Source organism: Staurois parvus, unplaced genomic scaffold (genome assembly GCF_062004578.1).
Source record: "Staurois parvus isolate SC_StPar_1 unplaced genomic scaffold, SC_StPar_1.0 ptg000177l, whole genome shotgun sequence".
Lineage (NCBI taxonomy): Eukaryota > Metazoa > Chordata > Amphibia > Anura > Ranidae > Staurois > Staurois parvus.
In genome coordinates this window covers 4425073-4445158 of record NW_028317973.1, presented here as the reverse complement: position 1 = coordinate 4445158, position 20086 = coordinate 4425073, and the positions used below count along the sequence as shown (strand labels likewise).

Sequence of the window (20086 nt, the reverse complement as noted above, 5' to 3'; positions counted from 1 at the left end):
AACATAGCCTTGGGGCATCATTTCCCAGATCATAGGTACAATGCACCACTTATTAAAACTTAACATCTTCTCAGTACAAATCTACTGCTCAGGCCTACGCCACAGCACCGGAATATGCATACAGCACAGAAATCCAGATTGTATTACCCCCATCATATATAGAGAGTTTAGGGACAAAGTTTCAGTTCAAAAACATGCAAACCCTACTGAATATTCCAAAGGACATAAGAGGTGTGTCTAAAAAGTTCGGTGAATGTTATCAGAAAACAAACAAAACAGAAGATACAAAGACATTACTTTTATTGGCCTTCAAAGTAATCGCCATGCTGCACAACACGTTTTTGGCAAGGTTCATATAGCTTCTGGGAACTGTCAGCAAAGGCTTCTTTAGTAACTGATTGTCACACATTCTTGGATTGCTACTATGACCTCAAAATGTGCGCCCTTCATAATGCTCTTCAAGCGGGGAAACAGAAAGTCTGCTTGCGCCAAATCAGGGGAGTGGATGATCAAGAACAAGTACACCGCAGTGGGAAGAATTGGCGCACACGGATCGCACAGTGCTCAGACGCATTAACATGCAGCAGTATCCATTGTCCAGTCCCGTGCAACTCTGGCTGAACACGGCTGATGCAGCATACCAACCGTTTCAAAACTTCCTCGTAGAATGCGGCCAACATTGTCTTGACCTTGTACTTTTCCAGGCGACTCTTTTTGGGCCAGGAAGATGGTGAACGCCATTCCTTCGATTGCCGCTTGGATTTTGAATCAAACTGGTAGCACCAGGTCTCATCCCCTGTGATGATGGTTCACAGAAGGGATGGATCCTAGTCACACATGGTAATGAAACCTCAAGAGGTTTCCATCCATTTTGCTTTCTGTTCGTCTGTCATCTCGTGCGGTACAAACCGGGAACAGATCTTCCACTTACCTACATATTCGTTAGTGCGCGCCTTGTCCTTGCTAATGCCCAATTCTTCCGGCATCATTTGTAGAGTCAGTGCCAGCATTTGTCGTACTCTCTCGATCATGTCTGCTTGTCGACGAGCAATCCGAACATGGCACATCCTCAGTTGTTTACTTCCAGTTGCGAAAGTGTTTGAACCAGTCGTAAACACATTTTTTGCTCGCAGCTTCCATCCGTTACACTTGCGCCAACATTTCATGCGTCTCCGTTTTCCCCAATTTGTAGCAGAACTTGATGTTCACTCCTTGCTCCATTGCACTGTGACCCTACCTCTCATACTGACTACGCTTGACTGCCCACAGCGGCTTTACCCTGATGGTCACCTGTACTCCACACTAAGTGGCACTTCTCGACGTGTCTCTGGATAGCCATATGTATGTGCGCAAACCTGGCCCATGTTGCTATTGAGATATCTGACCATTTACCAAAAGTAGTACATAACTATCTGGAAATCAGCTTTAAGGAGAAATGGTCTACCTCCAGGTATACCTGTCCTCAATTTATTAATTTCTATACAGTATGTCCCTAGTTGGGAGCTCTCTGTCAGAATAGAGTTAGGGACCATGTTTCACAGACGGGCCTTGACAAATCTGCATGGTTACTACGTATATTTGTAAATGTACTAACCATTTTAATGTAAATTGTTGACATTTTTGTATTGTATTTTTCTGTGCAACTATATGTAGCCTATGTTGTTTAGGCCTCATTTATGCTGGCACGAGTTTACCCACTCGTCTGTGATCCATAGTGGAGATTGTTGAGCACCCTAGGGCATTTTATCAATGGCTGAGCTATACTAGATCCAGGAATGTAAAGTTGGCTATACGTGGTTCAGTTTTTTTCATTTAATCAGCAGGATGAATGAAAAAAAAACTGACCCAATTTCCTCATCCACACATTAGATGTGGATGGAGGAATCCTCCCTGCTGTGTCCTTGTATTTTGACAGCGGAGAGACTCCCCCACCATCAGAAAACACTGATCAGTCTATTGCCTGCAGCACTGAACAAGTAAGGATGGTTGAAAAGAAGTGAATTGGTTGGTCGACTTTTGTTTAGTCACAGTGGCCACACATGGATCGAAGTTTGGCCGGTCCCTGCTGAACCAGAAGAATTTGAATTCATGTATGGCCTGCTTAAGTTTCATCGCTGTAAGGTCAGAACTTTCAGTGGTATATGTGAATTATGACTGTAAGAATTTTACAAAAGCAGCCAGATATGGGAAACAGAGGTATTTTCCTACAAAGTAACCTCTTGGAGTTCTTCTTTAAACTCCTTAAAAGCTAACCTAGAATTTTGTCGTAGGGTTGAAGCTGCCTGTAGGCTTCAGATGGTGGTCAGCCATGTGAACATGATGCCTTTGCTCTCAAGCCAGACCACTGCAGAAAATTCTATAGAGCTGATATTTTAAGTTTGCAGGAAAGCCAGATAGTGGTCATCTGGCAAGGTCTTGGGCCACCCCTAGACATGAGATTGTCATCTGATCAACTCAAATCTATAGATAGTTTAAAATTACTTTTGTAAACTGATTTCTGATTGGCTGCTCTGGGTTATTGCACATTGTTTTGCTTTTATTAAATGTTGCATGAGACCCGTATCAACTGGGTATTGTATCCGAATGCTTGAACTAGTGATATTATCAGATTTTTGCAGTGGATGATTATGATATGATTTTGGTCAGTGATAGGCACAGAATCGGAAATTTCCATGGTCACAAATAATATTGGAGAGAGCCCTCATCCACTATCATGATGTTTTGATGGACCTTGTTTCAAACTGGTAGTGAAAAATCGTAAATAGTATTTCCTTACTGTAACATTAATGTGGCGTGCTGTGAAATTCCTAAGAATCTCCTTCCCACACTGTTTGCATTGGTTACGTTTGTAAAGGAATCTGTTATGTCCAGTAAAACTAATTATTATGATATACACAGAGCAAAGTTAGCACTATTTATCACCTCACTGGCATCCATTATTGGACCCTGCTAGTAGTTTGTAGTAGTAATGGCAATAGTAAATTTTGACATTTCATATTTTGTATTTTTTTTCTTTTGCAGGAGTGGAGTACAGTGATGTCCTACCAGATTCCTTCCCTTCAGCTCCAGCAGAATCTCTACCACATTTCCTCTTGGAACCAGAAGATGCCTACATTGTAAAGAACAAGCCAGTGGAGCTTGTGTGTAAAGCTAATCCAGCCATACAGATCTACTTTAAATGCAATGGGGAATGGGTCAATCAGAATGATCACATTACTAAGGAGAGGGTGGATGATCTAACAGGTGAGTACTGTGTGTTTTCCCAAGTAAACATTTATGCACATTCTGAATAGCCGGTAAAAAGTGGAATTGTTAGTCAATTTGCACCCAATTCCCCACTCACCTGGTTGATACGTTGGCTACTACCACTTAATGTACATTCCTCAGCCTCACTACTGCAACAAATATATTTATAATAATTTAGACTCTGTCACACTCATAGTGATCTATTTATGAAACATTCATTAGACAAATGTCACACCTTCCTGCAGGCTGGATGAATTTCCCCATATTGTCTGTAATAGATGAATTTCTAAGATCAGCAGCTCCATCCAGTTGCCGAAATCCAGTCTATTTTCTCAGCGAGGTATTTCCAAAAACAATACCACATTTTGGACTATAATAGAAATTTAAGTGGTTGTAAAGGCTCAAGGTTTTTCACCTTTATGCTTTCTATGCATGAAGGTAAAAAACCTTCTGTGTGCGGCAGGCCCCCCCCCTTCATTACCAGTCCCCCCACAGCATACCTGAGCCCCATCGCGATCCAGCAATGTGCACAAGAGCCTCAGCTCTCTGGGGACTCTCCCTCCTCATTGGCTAAGACAGTAGCGGGAGCCAATGGCTCCCACTGCTGTCAATCACAGCCATTGAGCCAATGAGGAGAGAGCTGCAGCTCTGTGTGTAAATGGACACGCAGTGCAACGGCTTGGGAGCAAGCCTGCTTGTGTGTTCCCAAAGCAAGCTGCTTGCTCTGGTGGCATTGACAGGAGGGAGGGGCCAGGAGCACCGGCGGGGGACCAGAGAAGAGGAGGATCGGAGCTGCTGTGTGCAAAACCACTGCACACAACAGGTAAATATGACACGTTTGTGTTGTTTTTTTTTTATTGCTGTTCATATCACTTTAATTTAATACAAAAATATGGGGAATATTAATGTAATGTGTGACACTTCCATCTAACAAATTGTTGTAACTTCATTTGGATATAAATGTGCTTCTGTTATTGTACGCTACCTTTGAAAAGGAAAAAAAGCAGAATTGTTGCCCAAAGGAACAAGCAAAGAGTTAATATAGTCTAACAGGCGTGCAGTGGGATTAACTGGAACATCCACAGCAACAAAAGTCCATGTCAGGAAACAAGTCTCCAAGGTATCTACATGTTTCAAGGGAATAGTTGCACATGGCTTTAATTAATGTGGCTAAACGTTTAGTAAAAATGCAGTTGTTGTGAAGAAAAAAGCTGCTAAAGCAGTGCTAACTGGAGGTATGGCATATAGTCCCTCCTGTGACTGCTATGTCTGGTGAGTTTTGTTTCTACCCAGAAGGTCAAGTGTAACTAAAATGTTCACCACTTAGAGTTGGTTTCTCCTTTTTCCCATGATCAACATGTTAATGAAACTTTTACACAAAGTCATAATTTAGACCCCATAATTACACCTGACATCAACCTTAGATAACAAAGGGTTTTTCACTTTGAGACAAAATGTAGAAATTCCATTGACCTACCTACCGATGATGATTGGTGGAGGTTCATCTGCTCACAACTGCTGAAGCCACTACCTTAGCAGTCCAGCCTTGGAAAGCAGAGCTGCATTGTGCTGGAGAAAGCCAAGCTGCTCAGGGCCCTATGTCTGATACGCACGATCAGAAAATTGTACAAATGATCGTTTGGGGTTTTCTGCATGCTAGTCTCATCGAATACGAGAGTGCTATTATGGGTACGAAAATTCTCGTGCGATCCAGTACAACTTTCCGTGTGCGTAGCTACGTACCAGCGTGGAATCAAAAGTGATGTCAACATTACAATAAAAAATATTTACAGGGGATATATCTTTATGAGCTCTGCAGATTATAACTAAAATTGTGTAGCAATAAGATTATCATTCCATTATTGCAATTACCGTATTTTCTGGCGTATAAGACACCTTTTTTATACTTAAAAACATACCCCAAAAATTGAGGGTCGTCTTAGACACGGGGTATACATTGTGAACCTTTTAGATCGTTTGGGCCAAGCTGCCTCAAAACGAACATCCTTAATCTGTCAGCCCGCTGGATGTGTGGTAATACTGTATGTACGGTCATTTCGGCTACATACAGTATACCGCACTGCGCCAATCACGGCGGGCGATGTATTATTGAATACAAAGCCTGCTCATATTGGCTGATGATGTGATATCATCAGCCCACCTCTCTGACTCTCCGAGCAGGCTTTGTATTCATTAATAGAATACATTGCTTGCCGTGATTGACTCAGCGCGGTATACTGTATGTAGCCGAAGCGACCATACATACAGTATTACCGCACATCCAGCGGGCTGACAGATTACCGTAGGGATGTTAATTTTGAGCCAGCTTGGTATACTGTATAACTGTATACTGTATGTAGCTGAAGCAACTGTACATACAGTATTACCGCATATCCAGCGGGCTGACAGATTACCATAGGGACGTTAGCTTTGAGCCAGCTTGGTATACTGTATATACACTGTATGTAGCCGAAGCTACCGTACATACAGTATTACCGCACATCCGGGTGGCTGACAGATTACCGTAGGGACTATAGTTTTGAGCCAGCTTGGTATACTGTATAATGTATGTAGCTGAAGCGACCGTACGTACAGTATTACCGCACACCCGGCGGGCTGACCGATTACCGTAGGGATGTTAGTTTTGAGCCAGCTTGGTATACTGTATGTACCCGAAGTGACCATACATACAGTATTACTGCACATCCAGCGGGCTGACAGATTAGGGACATTCATTTTGAGCCAGCTTGGCTCAGCGTGGTATACTGTATATATACTGTATGCAGCCGAAGCTACCGTACATACAGTATTACCGCTCATCCGCCGGGCTGACAGATTACCGTAGGGACGGTAGTTTTGAGCCAGCTTGGTATACTGTATAACTGTTTACTGTATGTAACCGAAGCCACTGTACATACAGTATTACCGCACATCCAGCGGGCTTATAGATTAATGGGTGTATATTTAATCAAATCTGATGTTTTTAAATGGTGTTGCCTCGGAAGGGGGGTAGTGTTATACGGTAAGTATAGCCCAAAACGTATGTTTTATCTGGAAAATTAGGGGGTCATCTTCTACACCCAGTCGCCTTATACGCCAGCAAATACAGTAAACATATTTCATCCTGAAAGCAATGGGTTTTTTTGTGTTTAAGAACATTTTCATTGTATTTGAAGATTGTTTTTGTTGCCATTTTTACCTTCCGGGTTGTTCTTTTGTTTCTGAACAGCAGCGGTCTTGGTCACTCGATTTGTTTATGGATGAATACTATACTGATTAAACGAATATTGTTCGTGCTTGTCCCTTTGGATTTTTCTGCATGAACTGTCGTGATCGGCTCTCGAAAGCTGTGTACTAGTGAACAGATTATCGAATGATCGCTCCAAATGCAGGGTTTTTTTTTTTTTTTCAAATTTTCTCATCATGGGTACCAGGCATTAGTATTGATGCACTTCAGTAGTGATGTTCTCTGGTTATAAGCAGGGAGACCCTCACTACTCAACAACAGGGAGCATGTTGTGTTTTTTTTTTTTCTTTCTTGATAGTAGAAAGCCAATCTAAAGAAAGATGTCTTCATTTTCTGCACCGCAGTGGATGGCATCACAGCACAGCAGTACAACACACTGTGCTGCTGTGCGGTGACATGAATGAAGTGTCACTGTTTGACACTTCAAATAAAGTTGAGGAAAAAAAGCAAGCTGAAACGTTCATCACACTGTTCCCTGCCAGAACTGACACCGCTCTAGCCTGCATGGTAAAATGCTGGTTAGTGTGAATGTCGCCTAAATGTTGAAGTACAAGTCCATTTTAGGTTTGGATAGAATGAGGAAGGGTTAGAACCTCTGTCAGGTTATTAAATGTTATCTGTGTCCCCACTAAGTAGATTTTTCCCTTTTTTGTTCTGTCTGACATAAATAACCAAACCTAACTTTGAGTTGCAGCACTTACTTTTGGGTACCTGATGATACCGTTTACAGAACTCTGCCTTTTCTAATGAATGCTGCCCATGAAATACACCATTTTTCATTACCCTTTAAAATTGAGTTCGCTATAAAGCAGATGTTTTTATATTTACTATATGTCAGCCCATATATCACGGTGTCATTTCTTGCCATTTGACGTAATGTCGCATGAATGGTGTTTTTTTGTCTGCTCATTAAGAAGCCATTTGAGTGTTAACATTTTAGATCTTCTTCCAGGTCTCGTGGTTCGGGAGGTCCAAATCGAAGTGTCCAGGCAGCAGGTGGAAGAGCTGTTTGGTTTGGAGGATTACTGGTGTCAGTGCGTGGCATGGAGCTCAGCCGGTACCACCAAGAGCCGTCGAGCCTATGTCAGAATAGCCTGTAAGTTTAGTCCATGTATAGTTCTACTAGACCAGCCTTTGTCAACCAGGGTGCCTTGAGGTTTCTTCAGGGGTTCCTTGGCAAAATGTCTAAAAATTGCCCAAAACTTGTATACAAGTCTGCCTGCCTTTTAGTTACACAAAGTCACGTGTTTTCATTGTGCACCATTACGATCTTTCAGCCGCCAGCATCCTGGCAACCAATGACATCATCAGTTGATAAGAAGGATGTCATCTGCCTGCACAGCATCCTAGTTTTCCCCTCCCCTGCCCTCTCTCTGTCAGTGCTGGGGTCACATTAGTTCAGGGATGGAGAAAAACTGAGGGAGAAGAGAAACACTGGAATACTACTCAGTACCAGTGTGCAAGAGTGTTTGCTTTGGAAGAAAAAATCACCTCTAATGTTGGGTGCCCTACATGTGTGGATGTTGCTGCATTATATAAAACTATTAGAATTTTTTTTACATTTTAGAAGGAGGTGCCTCAAGACTCTCCATAATTTTACAGGGTGCCCCGGGACAGTCCATAATTTTACAGGGTTCCCCCGGGACTGCTCATAATTTTACAGGGTGCCCCGGGACTGCTCATAATTTTACAGGGTGCCCCGGGACTGCTCATAATTTTACAGGGTGCCCAGGGACTGCTCATCATTTTACAGGGTGCCCCGGGACTGCTCATCATTTTACAGGGTGCCCCGGGACTGCTCATCATTTTACAGGGTGCCCCGGGACTGCTCATCATTTTACAGGGTGCCCCGGGACTGCTCATCATTTTACAGGGTGCCCCGGGACTGCTCATCATTTTACAGGGTGCCCCGGGACTGCTCATCATTTTACAGGGTGCCCCGGGACTGCTCATCATTTTACAGGGTGCCCCGGGACTGCTCATCATTTTACAGGGTGCCCCGGGACTGCTCATCATTTTACAGGGTGCCCCGGGACTGCTCATCATTTTACAGGGCGCCCCGGGACTGCTCATCATTTTACAGGGCGCCCCGGGACTGCTCATCATTTTACAGGGCGCCCCGGGACTGCTCATCATTTTACAGGGCGCCCCGGGACTGCTCATCATTTTACAGGGTGCCCCGGGACTGCTCATCATTTTACAGGGCGCCCCGGGACTGCTCATCATTTTACAGGGTGCCCCGGGACCGCTCATCATTTTACAGGGCGCCCCGGGACTGCTCATAATTTTACAGGGTGCCCTGGGACCGCTCATAATTTTACAGGGCGCCCCGGGCCCGCTCATAATTTTACAGGGTGCCCCGGGACTGCTCATAATTTTACAGGGCGCCCCGGGACTGCTCATAATTTTACAGGGCGCCCCGGGACTGCTCATAATTTTACAGGGCGCCCCGGGACTGCTCATAATTTTACAGGGTGCCCTGGGATGGCTCATAATTTTACAGGGCGCCCCGGGACTGCTCATAATTTTACAGGGCGCCCCGGGACTGCTCATAATTTTACAGGGTGCCCTGGGACGGCTCATAATTTTACAGGGCGCCCCGGGACTGCTCATAATTTTACAGGGTGCCCCGGGACTGCTCATAATTTTACAGGGTGCCCTGGGACTGCTCATAATTTTACAGGGTGCCTTGACTGAATAAAGGTTGAGAAACTTTGTACTAGAGAATGGTTTGTCTAGGAATTCACTGTTCAGGTAATGCCAGTTGCCAGCTGTGTTGACAACATTGCCATCTTGTGGTTATATTTGCAAACTTCATCCTTTCAACTAAATCAGTAGTGAAGCTATAAATTTAAGAGTTCTGATAACAAAGGATAGCAATAATTTCTTGTCAAGAAACCTAGAAAAGTGGCGGCAGAGTGGTCCATTGAGTCTGCCTGTGTTTTTTTTTTGGGGGGGTGGGGGGTTATGTTTTTTGGGGGAGAGGGGTGTTTGTTTTTTGTTTTTTTTTATTTGGGTTTTTTTTTTGTTAACTTTTTTGTCTGAGTATAGATCTATGCTTGTCCCAAGCATGTTTGAAGTTATTTACTGTTGACTGGCTCACTACCTCTGCTGGAAGTTTATTCCAAGCATCAACTACTCTTTTAGTAAATTACTACTTTCTGAGATTAGTTTTGAACTTTCCTCCAGTTAGTTTAAGGTCATGTCCCCGTGTTCTTGATTTTGGATTTGTGTTTAAAATACTGCCCCTCCTGAACCTTGTTTACCCCCTTAATGTATTTAAAGGTTTCAGTCATGTCTCCACTTTCCTTTCTTTCCTCAAGACTGTACATGTTAAGTTCCTGAACTTTATCCCCCAGACCTTTCACCATTTTTGTTACCCTTCTCTGGACTCGTTCTATCTTATCAGTATCATTTTGTAAGTGAGGTCTCCAGAACTGGACACAGTATTCTAAAGGAGGTCTAACTAAAGATCTATAGTTGGGAATCAGGACCTCCTTCCTCCTGTTGGTGACCCCTCTAGTGATGAGTCCTAAAATCCTATTTGCTTTCCCCACTGCCTGGTCACACTGTTTGCTCATTTTGCAATCATCTGAAATAAGTACTCCCAGTTCCTTTTCCTCTGAAGTGCTGGCCAACAATGTACCCCCAAATGCTATCTCTTACGGGATTCTTTTTTTCGCTAGGTGCATAATTTTACATTTAGAAACATTTGAGCTGCAATTTCCACTTTTTTGACCAATCTTCCAGCAATGTCAAATCACGTTCGATGTTACAGACACCTCCAGCGATATCAACCCTATTACACACCTTTTGTATCCTCAGCAAAAAGACATTCCTTACCCAACAAACCTTTAGTTATATCACTTACATATAGATTAAATAGAACAGGACCTAGTACAGAGTCTAGTGGCACATAACTAGTGACTGGTCTCTGTTCTGAATGAACCCGATTTACAACCACACTCTGGTATCTATCCTTTAGCCAACTGCCTATTTACACAACGTTTGCATATTATTTAAATATATAATGACCTTTACCTTTTGTACCACTAGCCCCTCCCTCTTAGATTGTAAGCTCCCAGGATCAGTCCCTCCTAACCCTTTTGTATTGAACTGCATTGTTGCTGTATTGTCTCCCGTTATATTATAAAGCGCTGAGTAAACTGTTGGCGCTATATAAATCCTGTATGATAATAATAATAATGACAGCTCATTTGTGCAGGTTAATTAAAGAAAATATTTGTTTTTATCACAAGTATTTCACTCTTGTTTTATATAGCAGGTAGTATTTCTTATAAGTTTATTTATGTATTTTTTTCATATTCACAGATCTGAGAAAGAACTTTGACCAGGAACCACTGGGTAAAGAAGTACCTCTTGAACAAGAAGTATTACTGCAATGTCGTCCACCGGAAGGCATTCCACCTGCTGAGGTTTTAATGTGTTTTTACATTTAATTCGCTGTCATATATCAATGGTTTGCTATGTTTGTGGACTTCTTCCCTGCCAACCTCCCAGCAGTCTCAATGGGGGAGATTTACTAAAACTGGAGCACACAGAATCTAGTGCAGCTCTGTGTAGTAAGCAATCAGCTTCTAACTTCAGCTTGTTCAGTTTAGCTTTGGCAATAAAACCTGGAAGCTCATTTTTTGTGCACCTGATTTTGCACTCTCTGGTCTTAGTAAATCTGCCCCAATATGTTTTGTGATTATAATTGCTGACCTTTCCAATTCTAAAAAGGAGCTAGTTTGTCAGAATGCAATATAGCTTTGCAGTCTCCTATTTTGCTTTGATTTACATTATAGAATTGTTATAAGTCTTATCACATTTTATAAGAAAGCTGTGATGGTCCCGTATTTAGGAAGGTTTTGAACATATCAAATTTGAGCATATAGCTAGTTGGATATGAAAATAATTGGCTGCATTTTTGGCAACCGTTGCTTCTCAAATGGGAAAGATTAGCTGTTATATTAAAAGCAGGTAGCCCAGAAATGATGAAAATAATGTTGCTATCCTACAGAAGCTACCACCTGCAAAGCTGTGATAGATAAATAACCATAAAGATAAGAGAGATAAATGAGCCATATCCTAGTAAGCAGCTACTTTAGTTTTGATGAATCAATTCACAATGCTGGCCCATTTTGTTACTGCTCAGTAGCATTATATGTATGCAGTCACTAATGAGTTATTCTATTGTCTAACTGCACTGCTGCTTTTCACAGCTATTCATTTACTAAGGGTTTGACAGAACAAGTGTCTCCTGTGTTTAAAAAAAAACAACCGTTTTGCTGCCAATTTGCCTTTAAAGTAACCCTGTAATTGGAGCGTACACAGGGCCTAGGGCTCTCTCTCCACCAATTGCCAAGCGCAAGTGCTGTCACCCAAGAGAAAGGGTTACATGCCCCTCGCCCACCCCAATAACTACAGGAAAAAAAATAATGATTTTGCCCTGGATGTGCAACAGAGTGGCAGGACTGCTAAGGGAAGATGGATAAAGAAAAGCTGTCATGAGAGAATAAGGGGCATTGCAATTACTGAGCTTTTCTTTACATAATGCTAGTTTCCTTGCTGACATGATGCTTTCAATGCTGTCTGAGTCACCGACCTGAAACACATATTGAGATAAAGAGTGCAGCATGCTTGTTACAGGTCTGTGACTTCAAATGACTTAAGTCATACAGAAAACGAGCATTTTTAGAAGCTCAAAGATAATTCAACTGGAATTTCTATGAATCATTTTCTAGGAAAATATGGCATTGTCTCAAACAGCCATCCAAGTCTGGTGAAATTATTATTATACAGGATTTATATAGCGCCAACAGTTTGCACAGTGCTTTACAATATAAGGGAGACAGTACAATTACAATACATTTCAGTACAGAAGGAATAGGAGGGCCCTGCTCGTGGAGCTTACAATCTAAAGGAAGGGGGAGGTGATACAAAAGGTGATAGCTGCGGGGGATGATCTGGTGGAGATGATTCAAGTACAGTTCTTAGGTGGAGGTGGGGTAGGTTTCCCTGAATAAGTGGGTTTTCAATGATCGCCTAAAGGCAGACAAGGTGGGTGCTGACCGGACATGCTGTGGTAGGGAGTTCCAGAGGATGGGAGAGGCTCTGGAGAAGTCCTGGAGGCGAGCGTGGGAGGAGGTGATGAGGGAGCTAGAGAGGAGGATATCATGGGAGGAGCGGAGTGGGCGATTTGGGCAGTATCTGTGGATGAGGTTGGTGATGTAGCTAGGGGCAGTGTTGTGGATGGCTTTGTAAGCTGTGGTTAGTATTTTGAATTTTATATGTTGGGTTAGTGGAAGCCAGTGAAGGGATTGGCAGAAAAGGGTTGGTAAGGTGTATGAGTCTAGCAGCAGCATTCATAATAGACTGAAGGGGGGATAGCCTGTGTAACGGTAGACCAGTGAGGAGGGAGTTGCAGTAATCGAGGCGGGATATAACCAAGGCGTGGATAAGTTGTTTTGTGGTGTCATTGGTCAAGAAAGGGCGGATTTTGGAAATGTTCCAGAGGTTGAGGCGGCAGGATTTAACCAGTGAGTGGATGTGGGGCCCAAAGGAGAGGTCAGAATCTAGGATTACGCCTAGCACCCTGACATGAGGGGAAGGACCAATGGTTGTGCTGTTGATCTTAATGATAAAGTCATGGGTAGGGGATTGGGGAGGAGGAAATATTACAAGCTCAGTTTTTGAAAGATTGAGTTTAATGTAGTGATGTGACATCCATGCTGATATGTCGCTTAGTAGATTTGTGATACGTGAGATTGAGGGGGTGAGCTGGGGAGTGGAGAGATAGATCTGGGTGTCATCTTCCATAGTGATTGTTTTAAGTTACCATGACATAAATTGATGTACTCTTGAGGGACAACTTGCAGGCCCAAAAAAGACACAACGCTTATGTATTTGAATATACTGTATATATTAGCTTTCTATGTAGACTTGTCTGTTGCTAAAGTGGGCAGCTACATTTCTTGAATGATGGTTATCATATTCTGCCTGAAAAAAAAGCTAATTGCATAGTGATCATGTAGCTGCCCTTACATGTGGATATAATATGTTTTTTTCTTTTATTACGTATTAAATCCAGGTATATGTCTTGCCCAGCTGGATCATTAAAGTGGTTGTAAACGCTTACATATACCCAGTGAAGTGCCTGGCCTCAGGTGATACACAGAGATGGAACAAATCCTCATACATAAGTTGTACCTGTCTATCTGCAGTCTTCTCTTCTCTACATCCGTTCAAAGTGCTGAATTTATACAGCTTGTCTGAGAGTTAAAACAAAAAAAGGTGACAGGGAGATGAAATTACACTTTTCAGAGCTCAGTGAGCTGATTGAAGGGAAGGGACACATTCCCCTTCACACAGCACACAGAAAGACAGCTGAGGCTGTCAGTCACAGGCTGCATGCTGGAGCTCACTCCGCTGTTACCATTTTTCTCTTCATGTCAGGAAAACTTGTGAGAAGTGACTCATGCTGATAGCAGGGGAACAAAGCAGCAGAGAGAAATGAGTGCTCTGGACTGAGACAAGTACACACTATAGAGGGATATGCTTTGCTCATATTTCATGTTTGAAGTTTACAACCACTTTAAGGCTTGCTGAGATTAGAGTATGGCCAAGACTAACAGATATCCCTCCCTACACCATCAGGGGAATAGATCTTCTGGTGTATGGCCTTTTTAGATTGGCATGGAGTAGTAAAGATAAAGATTACATGCCTGTGACAGTGAAAAATGCCTGTAAACTGTTGCACCTCCCAAAAGTCCTTATTAATGTAAGATTGCACTATCCTAAAAACAGGTGTGAGGCTTGCCTTGATTTAAGGATTCTCTCCTCCCAAAAATGACAGTTCACTTAGTAGTTGCTGGTTGGATGCATCACCTTCTACTGACCCTTGTAGTCAAATCTTTTTTTTTTTTTTAAAGTTTCCATGCCATCCAAATCGGGGATCTCCAAACATTTTAAACAAAGGGCCAGTTTTTTGTACTTCAGACTTTAGGGGGGCCAGATGTTGGTGTCAGTGGGAGGAATAGTACCCAATCATTAATAGTGGAAGGAATAGTGCCCCATCATTGGTGTCAGTAGGAAGAATAGTATCCCATCATTGGTGTTAGTGGGAGTAATAGTGCCCCATCTTTAGTTTCAGTGGGAAGAATAGTACCCAATCATTAATATTGGAAGGAATAGTGCCCCATCATTGATGTCAGTAGGAAGAATATTACCCCATCATTAATATTGGAAGGAATAGTGCCCCATCATTGATGTCAGTAGGAAGAATATTACCCCATTATTGGTGTTAGTGGAAGTAATAGTGCCCCATCATTGATGTCAGTAGGAAGAATATTACCCCATCATTGGTGTTAGTAGGAAGAATAGTACCCCATCATTGGTGTTAGTGGAAGTAATAGTGCCCCATCATTGATGTCAGTAGGAAGAATATTACCCCATCATTGGTGTTAGTAGGAAGAATAGTACCCCATCATTAATATTGGAACGAATAGTGCCCCATCAGTGATGTTAGTAGGAAGAATAGTACCCCATCATTGGTGTTAGAAGGAAGAATAGTGTCTCGTATCAGTGAGAGGAACAGTGTCCCAAGTGCACAATAAATAGAATAGATAGGATGGATAAATATTATACATAGATGGATACATAAGATATATAGGATAAACACTATTGATAGAATAGATATAATTGATAGACTAGATACAGTATGATGGATAGATAGATAGATATATACCTACGATAGATAGGATAAATACAGTGAGATAGATACAGTATGATGGATAGATAGAATAGATAAAGCATGATGGATAGATACAATAGATATATAAGATGGATAGATCCATACATACCTACGATAGATAGGATAAATACAGTGAGATAGGTACAGTATGATGGATAGATGGATACAATTGATAGAATAGATACAGTATGATGGATAGATGGATAAATGAGGTATGATGGAAAGATAAGTTTGAAATGATAGAAAGATACATAAATAGATAAGACATATACAGTAGATACATTGATTAGTTAAATACAGTGGATAGAAAGCTGCCTTTCTGATAACCTTGACTCTCCCTTCACTTCCAGTCCAGATGGTCTTTATAGAAAATGGAAGACTGTGTCAATGATCCAGGCAATCCACCAGGATATAATACAACGCATAATTAGTGTATCATTAGGAAAAGGTCCACTTTGCAGCAGTCCTAGAAGAAAGGAGTCTCCAGATTTATGCAATGGGAAGGGTACCAGCACCCACCCAACCCACATATAGTATAATAGTGGAAGGAATAGTGCCCCATCATTGGTGTCAGTAGAAAGAATAGTATCCCATCATTAGTGTCCAAAGAAAGAATAGTGTCTCGTATCAGTGAAAGGAACCCTAGGTCCTCTAGGGTTGTTTTGAAGCTGGACAGTCTGCACAAATGGTAGGTCCACCCCGCATGGAGTCTCACTCCTATCACTGCATTTTTTTTAAGTAAACGGAGGCAAAAATTCAACAGGAAGAAGAATTAGACCACTTAGAAAATGGAACTTCAGTTGGGAAGACCTTGAAATCCAGGTTTTTATGACCTTGCCACTGAAGTCCCAAAGTCATTCAAGAAGGTAGTTTCTGATTTAGTCCACTTGATTCACATAACTAAAATAAGAGTTTTAAGTGAACCATTTTTCTTCCTTCCTCTGGCCTGTCTTTTGATGATGGTGTATTTCTCTTTTCATGTTAAGCTCCAGAGCTGCTTGAGAGATTCCAAACCCTGTGTGTAACTCTTTATCTTGAATTAGAGAAGCCATTAGTTTCCTATTTTAAGGGTTATTGCACACAATATATGCATATTTGTCTTCTGTATTGAAAGCTGCTCTTAATGGAAAATTAATGTGGATTGCTTTGCGACATGTTTAACCTTTTCAATCATTTGCAATAATCCCCAAGCTTCTGCAGTTCAAAGATGACTAATTGTTGTTGATATTTCAGCCAGTGATGTGTTCTCGTTTTAATTATTTGTCATTTAAACGTCCGTCTCTTTTCTTCCCCTCCTTACTCAATAGGTGGAATGGTTAAAAAATGAAGACATCATTGACCCCACACAAGACACCAATTACCTCATAACAATTGACCACAATCTCATCATTAAGCAGGCTCGGCTGTCAGACACAGCCAACTACACCTGCGTTGCTAAGAATATTGTTGCTAGGCGCAGAAGTACAACAGCGACGGTTATAGTTTATGGTGAGTTTTTATTTCTGTGGGATGTTCATATAAAAGGCTACCTGCAAGACATTATTGTTTTATTATCATTACTATGTTTATTACTAATTTAACTTTGGCTCTTATTTTTGCTGCTGTTATACATGTTTTATATGTCATTTGCAGTATATGAAACAGAACTGAGATAAATAAGAACAAATAAAGTGCAGCGCTCAATGTATAGATGAAGTAGAGAAAATCTTGTGAGGTGAGTTATTCAGTAGAGTCCACAAGTTTGTACTGATCAAAGTTCTTATGAAGTAATTATCCCAACATAACTGAGGCTAGAATAACAGAAGTGTGCACTCACCAGAAGCGCATGGACAATGCGCATGTAGCAATATTAATCCTGGATGGTATTCTGTAAAGTGCTTGTGCACGAAACATGTCAGGAAGACTGCCTCATTGACACAGTATGCTTGGTACACTTTCTTATGGACATCAGACTACCAGATTGTTACTATTTGGACATCATTTATCCATTGACGGAATCTTATACCATCCAGTATCCAGAGGAGGGAGCCCTGTATGCAGATTGAGCGCCCATCCACCCTTAAAGAGGACCTCTAGACCTAGGAATATCCCATACCTAATCCAGGCTGAGTGAACAGACCTCAGAAGGATGCCCACCACCTGTTGACTACAGAATACCATCCAGGATTAATATTCCGGCATGCGCATTATCCATGCACTTCTGGTGAGTGCGCACTTCTGTTTTTCTAGCCTCAATTCCGTTGGGATAATTACTTCATAAGAACTTTGATCAGTACAAACTGCTGGACTCTATTGAATAACTCACCTCACAAGATTTTTTCTACTTCATCTATACATTGAGCGCTGCACTTTATTTGTTCTTAGTTATTACAGAGGTCACTGTGGTTACCTTAAGTGTTTCAGCTGCTGCCTACTTAAGAGCGCTCACTATATCTTGCATTACAGAACTGAGATAAATGCTTTCTCATTTTGCAGATAGTTTCTGGAGGCATTTCTATTTACCCAAACTGTTTCACTATACAGTTTAGTGAACGGGTTGATTATATACAGTTTGCTGTATTCAGTATGGCAGTGCAAATCCCAGTAACCCATAAATACCAGTCTGATTTAATGAAAAATGACTTCAGATTCTTTGCTTTGGGCTGCAATGATCCTTGACTTATCAAATAAATGTAAAGATGTGTATATCTGTTTAATAACATTTCCAAAACACAATCCTTCAGCGGTAGTCACCCTTTTATATTATTATTTACATTGTTATTCAAATGGTCTAAATTAGAAAATAAACAATTGCCAACAGTTAGGATCTTTAATGCAGAAGAGACAAGGAGTGTGCAAATAAAGCAAATGTGTAAACCTGGTATACATTCCCTTAAATATTAATGGCATTTCATTGCAGTGTAAGTGAACCATCTGCCGGTAAAGGTGAGTTGGTTTGATTTAGGTGTATGAAGACAATGGGCGATAGTTGAGGAATGTCCTTCAGCTTCTACATGCGAAGTCTTCAGAGGGAGACAGTCACATTTAGGCAACCAATTTCTCATAAACATGATGGCCCCACGTCTGTGTCTTGGGAAATAACTGTGAATGTCTAGCACAGAAATATTTCTTGTCTGTAATCTCAAACCCGTACCTGTCATGTATAAAACCTGCAGTCAGTTTCATTCTGTGTTGCAATTACCCAAAACAAGCTGCCATAGCAGTTCTATTTCTCTAAAATAAGCTTTCCTGGGTATTGAGCTAAAAATACATAATATCTGCACTGGGAACTTTTATTACTGTGTGATAGTATAACTTTGGAAACATTTGAGGTCGGCTTTTAGGATTATGACTTTCTGAATGCTTATCTGTTTTAATAATTAGACACGATCACCTAACAATCACCATTAAATACATTATAATAAAAATTTAATTCAGGAATATTAATTTAATTGAAAGTGATGTCCAATGACAAAGGATTGCAGCAAAATGTGTTTTGTTTTACCTTATTTTGAATTAGGTTAACACATTATTATTATTATTATACAGTATTTATAAAGCGCCAATAGTTCGCTCAGTGCTGTACATTACAAAGGGGGACAGAACATGTGACAGAACAATACCAATACAATGCAAAACATGAGGGGATTGAGGGCCCTGCTCTTTCGAGCTTACAATCTGGGAGGGAGGGGATAGTGGTACAGGAGGAGATAGCTGTGGGGGATGGAGTGGTAGGAAGAGTGGAGGAGGTCGGCAAGTTAGCAGGGGGTGGGGTAGGCTTCCCTGAAGAGATGGGTTTTCAGGGTGTGCCTAAATGAGAGGAGAGTAGGTGATAATCTGATGGGTTGGGGCAGGGAGTTCCAGAGGATGGGTGACACCCTGGAGAAGTCCTGGAGGCGGGCATGGGAGGAGGAGACCAGGGAACTAGAGAGAAGGAGGTCTCTATCTAATCCATAACTGCTTAAACACACAATATTTAGGTAATGTCATACCTATTTTCTCATTCAATATTTTTATTGAGTAAGTAAAGTGATGAAAAAAACATATTTAGTCCTCATGCACACTTGATGTTTTTACAGCGGCTGTTTTTGGCTTTTGACGGTTTTTTTTCTACAGCCAGTCAACCCCCCAACATGTTATCCCATGTGTCCATGCACACAGACTGTAATCAACATTTCTTGGCTGGGATGTTTTTTGGCTGGAAAAAAAGCCCAGGACTAGTGGGTTTCTAGAGGAGTTTTTTAGCTGTAAAAACTCTCTAATGCTGAAAAATGCAGCAAAACGTGGTAAAACGCTTCAAACCAATGTTTTTTGACAGAAAAAAAAATTTTTGGTAAAAAAAAAAACCTCTAAAAAACACAAACGCAGGAAAACACCGCTAATTGCGGCTAAAAGCTAATGCAAAAACACTAAAAAAAAAAGCTGAAAAACTCACATTTTTAATGTGACTTTACATAGCTAACGTTACCAGTGTTATCAAAACGTCCAGTGTGCATGAGGGTTAAACATGAAGTTTACAATAACACGTGGGTGTCACATCCACAGGAAATACTAACAAATCAACAAGGCAAATAAAGCAATGCAGAAGTGCCTGCTAGTGGAAACAGACTACTGTATTGCTCTAAAATTGGTTAAAGGAGCTCTCAGCCCCCTAAAGATATACTTGGCACATGATGGAAAATATAGACATCCTGAACCTAAAGCCAAGCATAGGCAATTAGGGTTCACCTTATAGCTAAAGCCTGTAATGAGAAACTCTCAGGAGTAGGGGAAAAAAAATAAAAGAATAAAGAAAAGATAAGGAGGAAAACAGGAGGGACGAGAGGTCAGCTGCCCAAGATCAGTCAGGGCTGTTTATA

General features: G+C 41.4%; 1 protein-coding gene across 2 annotated transcripts in view; it reads left to right on the top strand.

The window, feature by feature from the left end:
• The window catches only part of UNC5B (unc-5 netrin receptor B), a 252649-nt gene that overhangs the window by 203401 nt on the left and 29162 nt on the right, over positions 1–20086 (top strand). For both annotated transcript variants that reach the window (XM_089677102.1, XM_089677103.1), the window contains exons 2-5: positions 3022–3243; positions 7446–7589; positions 10826–10929; positions 16556–16736. In XM_089677102.1, coding sequence (XP_089533228.1) covers positions 3022–3243; positions 7446–7589; positions 10826–10929; positions 16556–16736 — 651 coding nt within the window. The remainder of the gene's footprint in view (positions 1–3021; positions 3244–7445; positions 7590–10825; positions 10930–16555; positions 16737–20086) is intronic.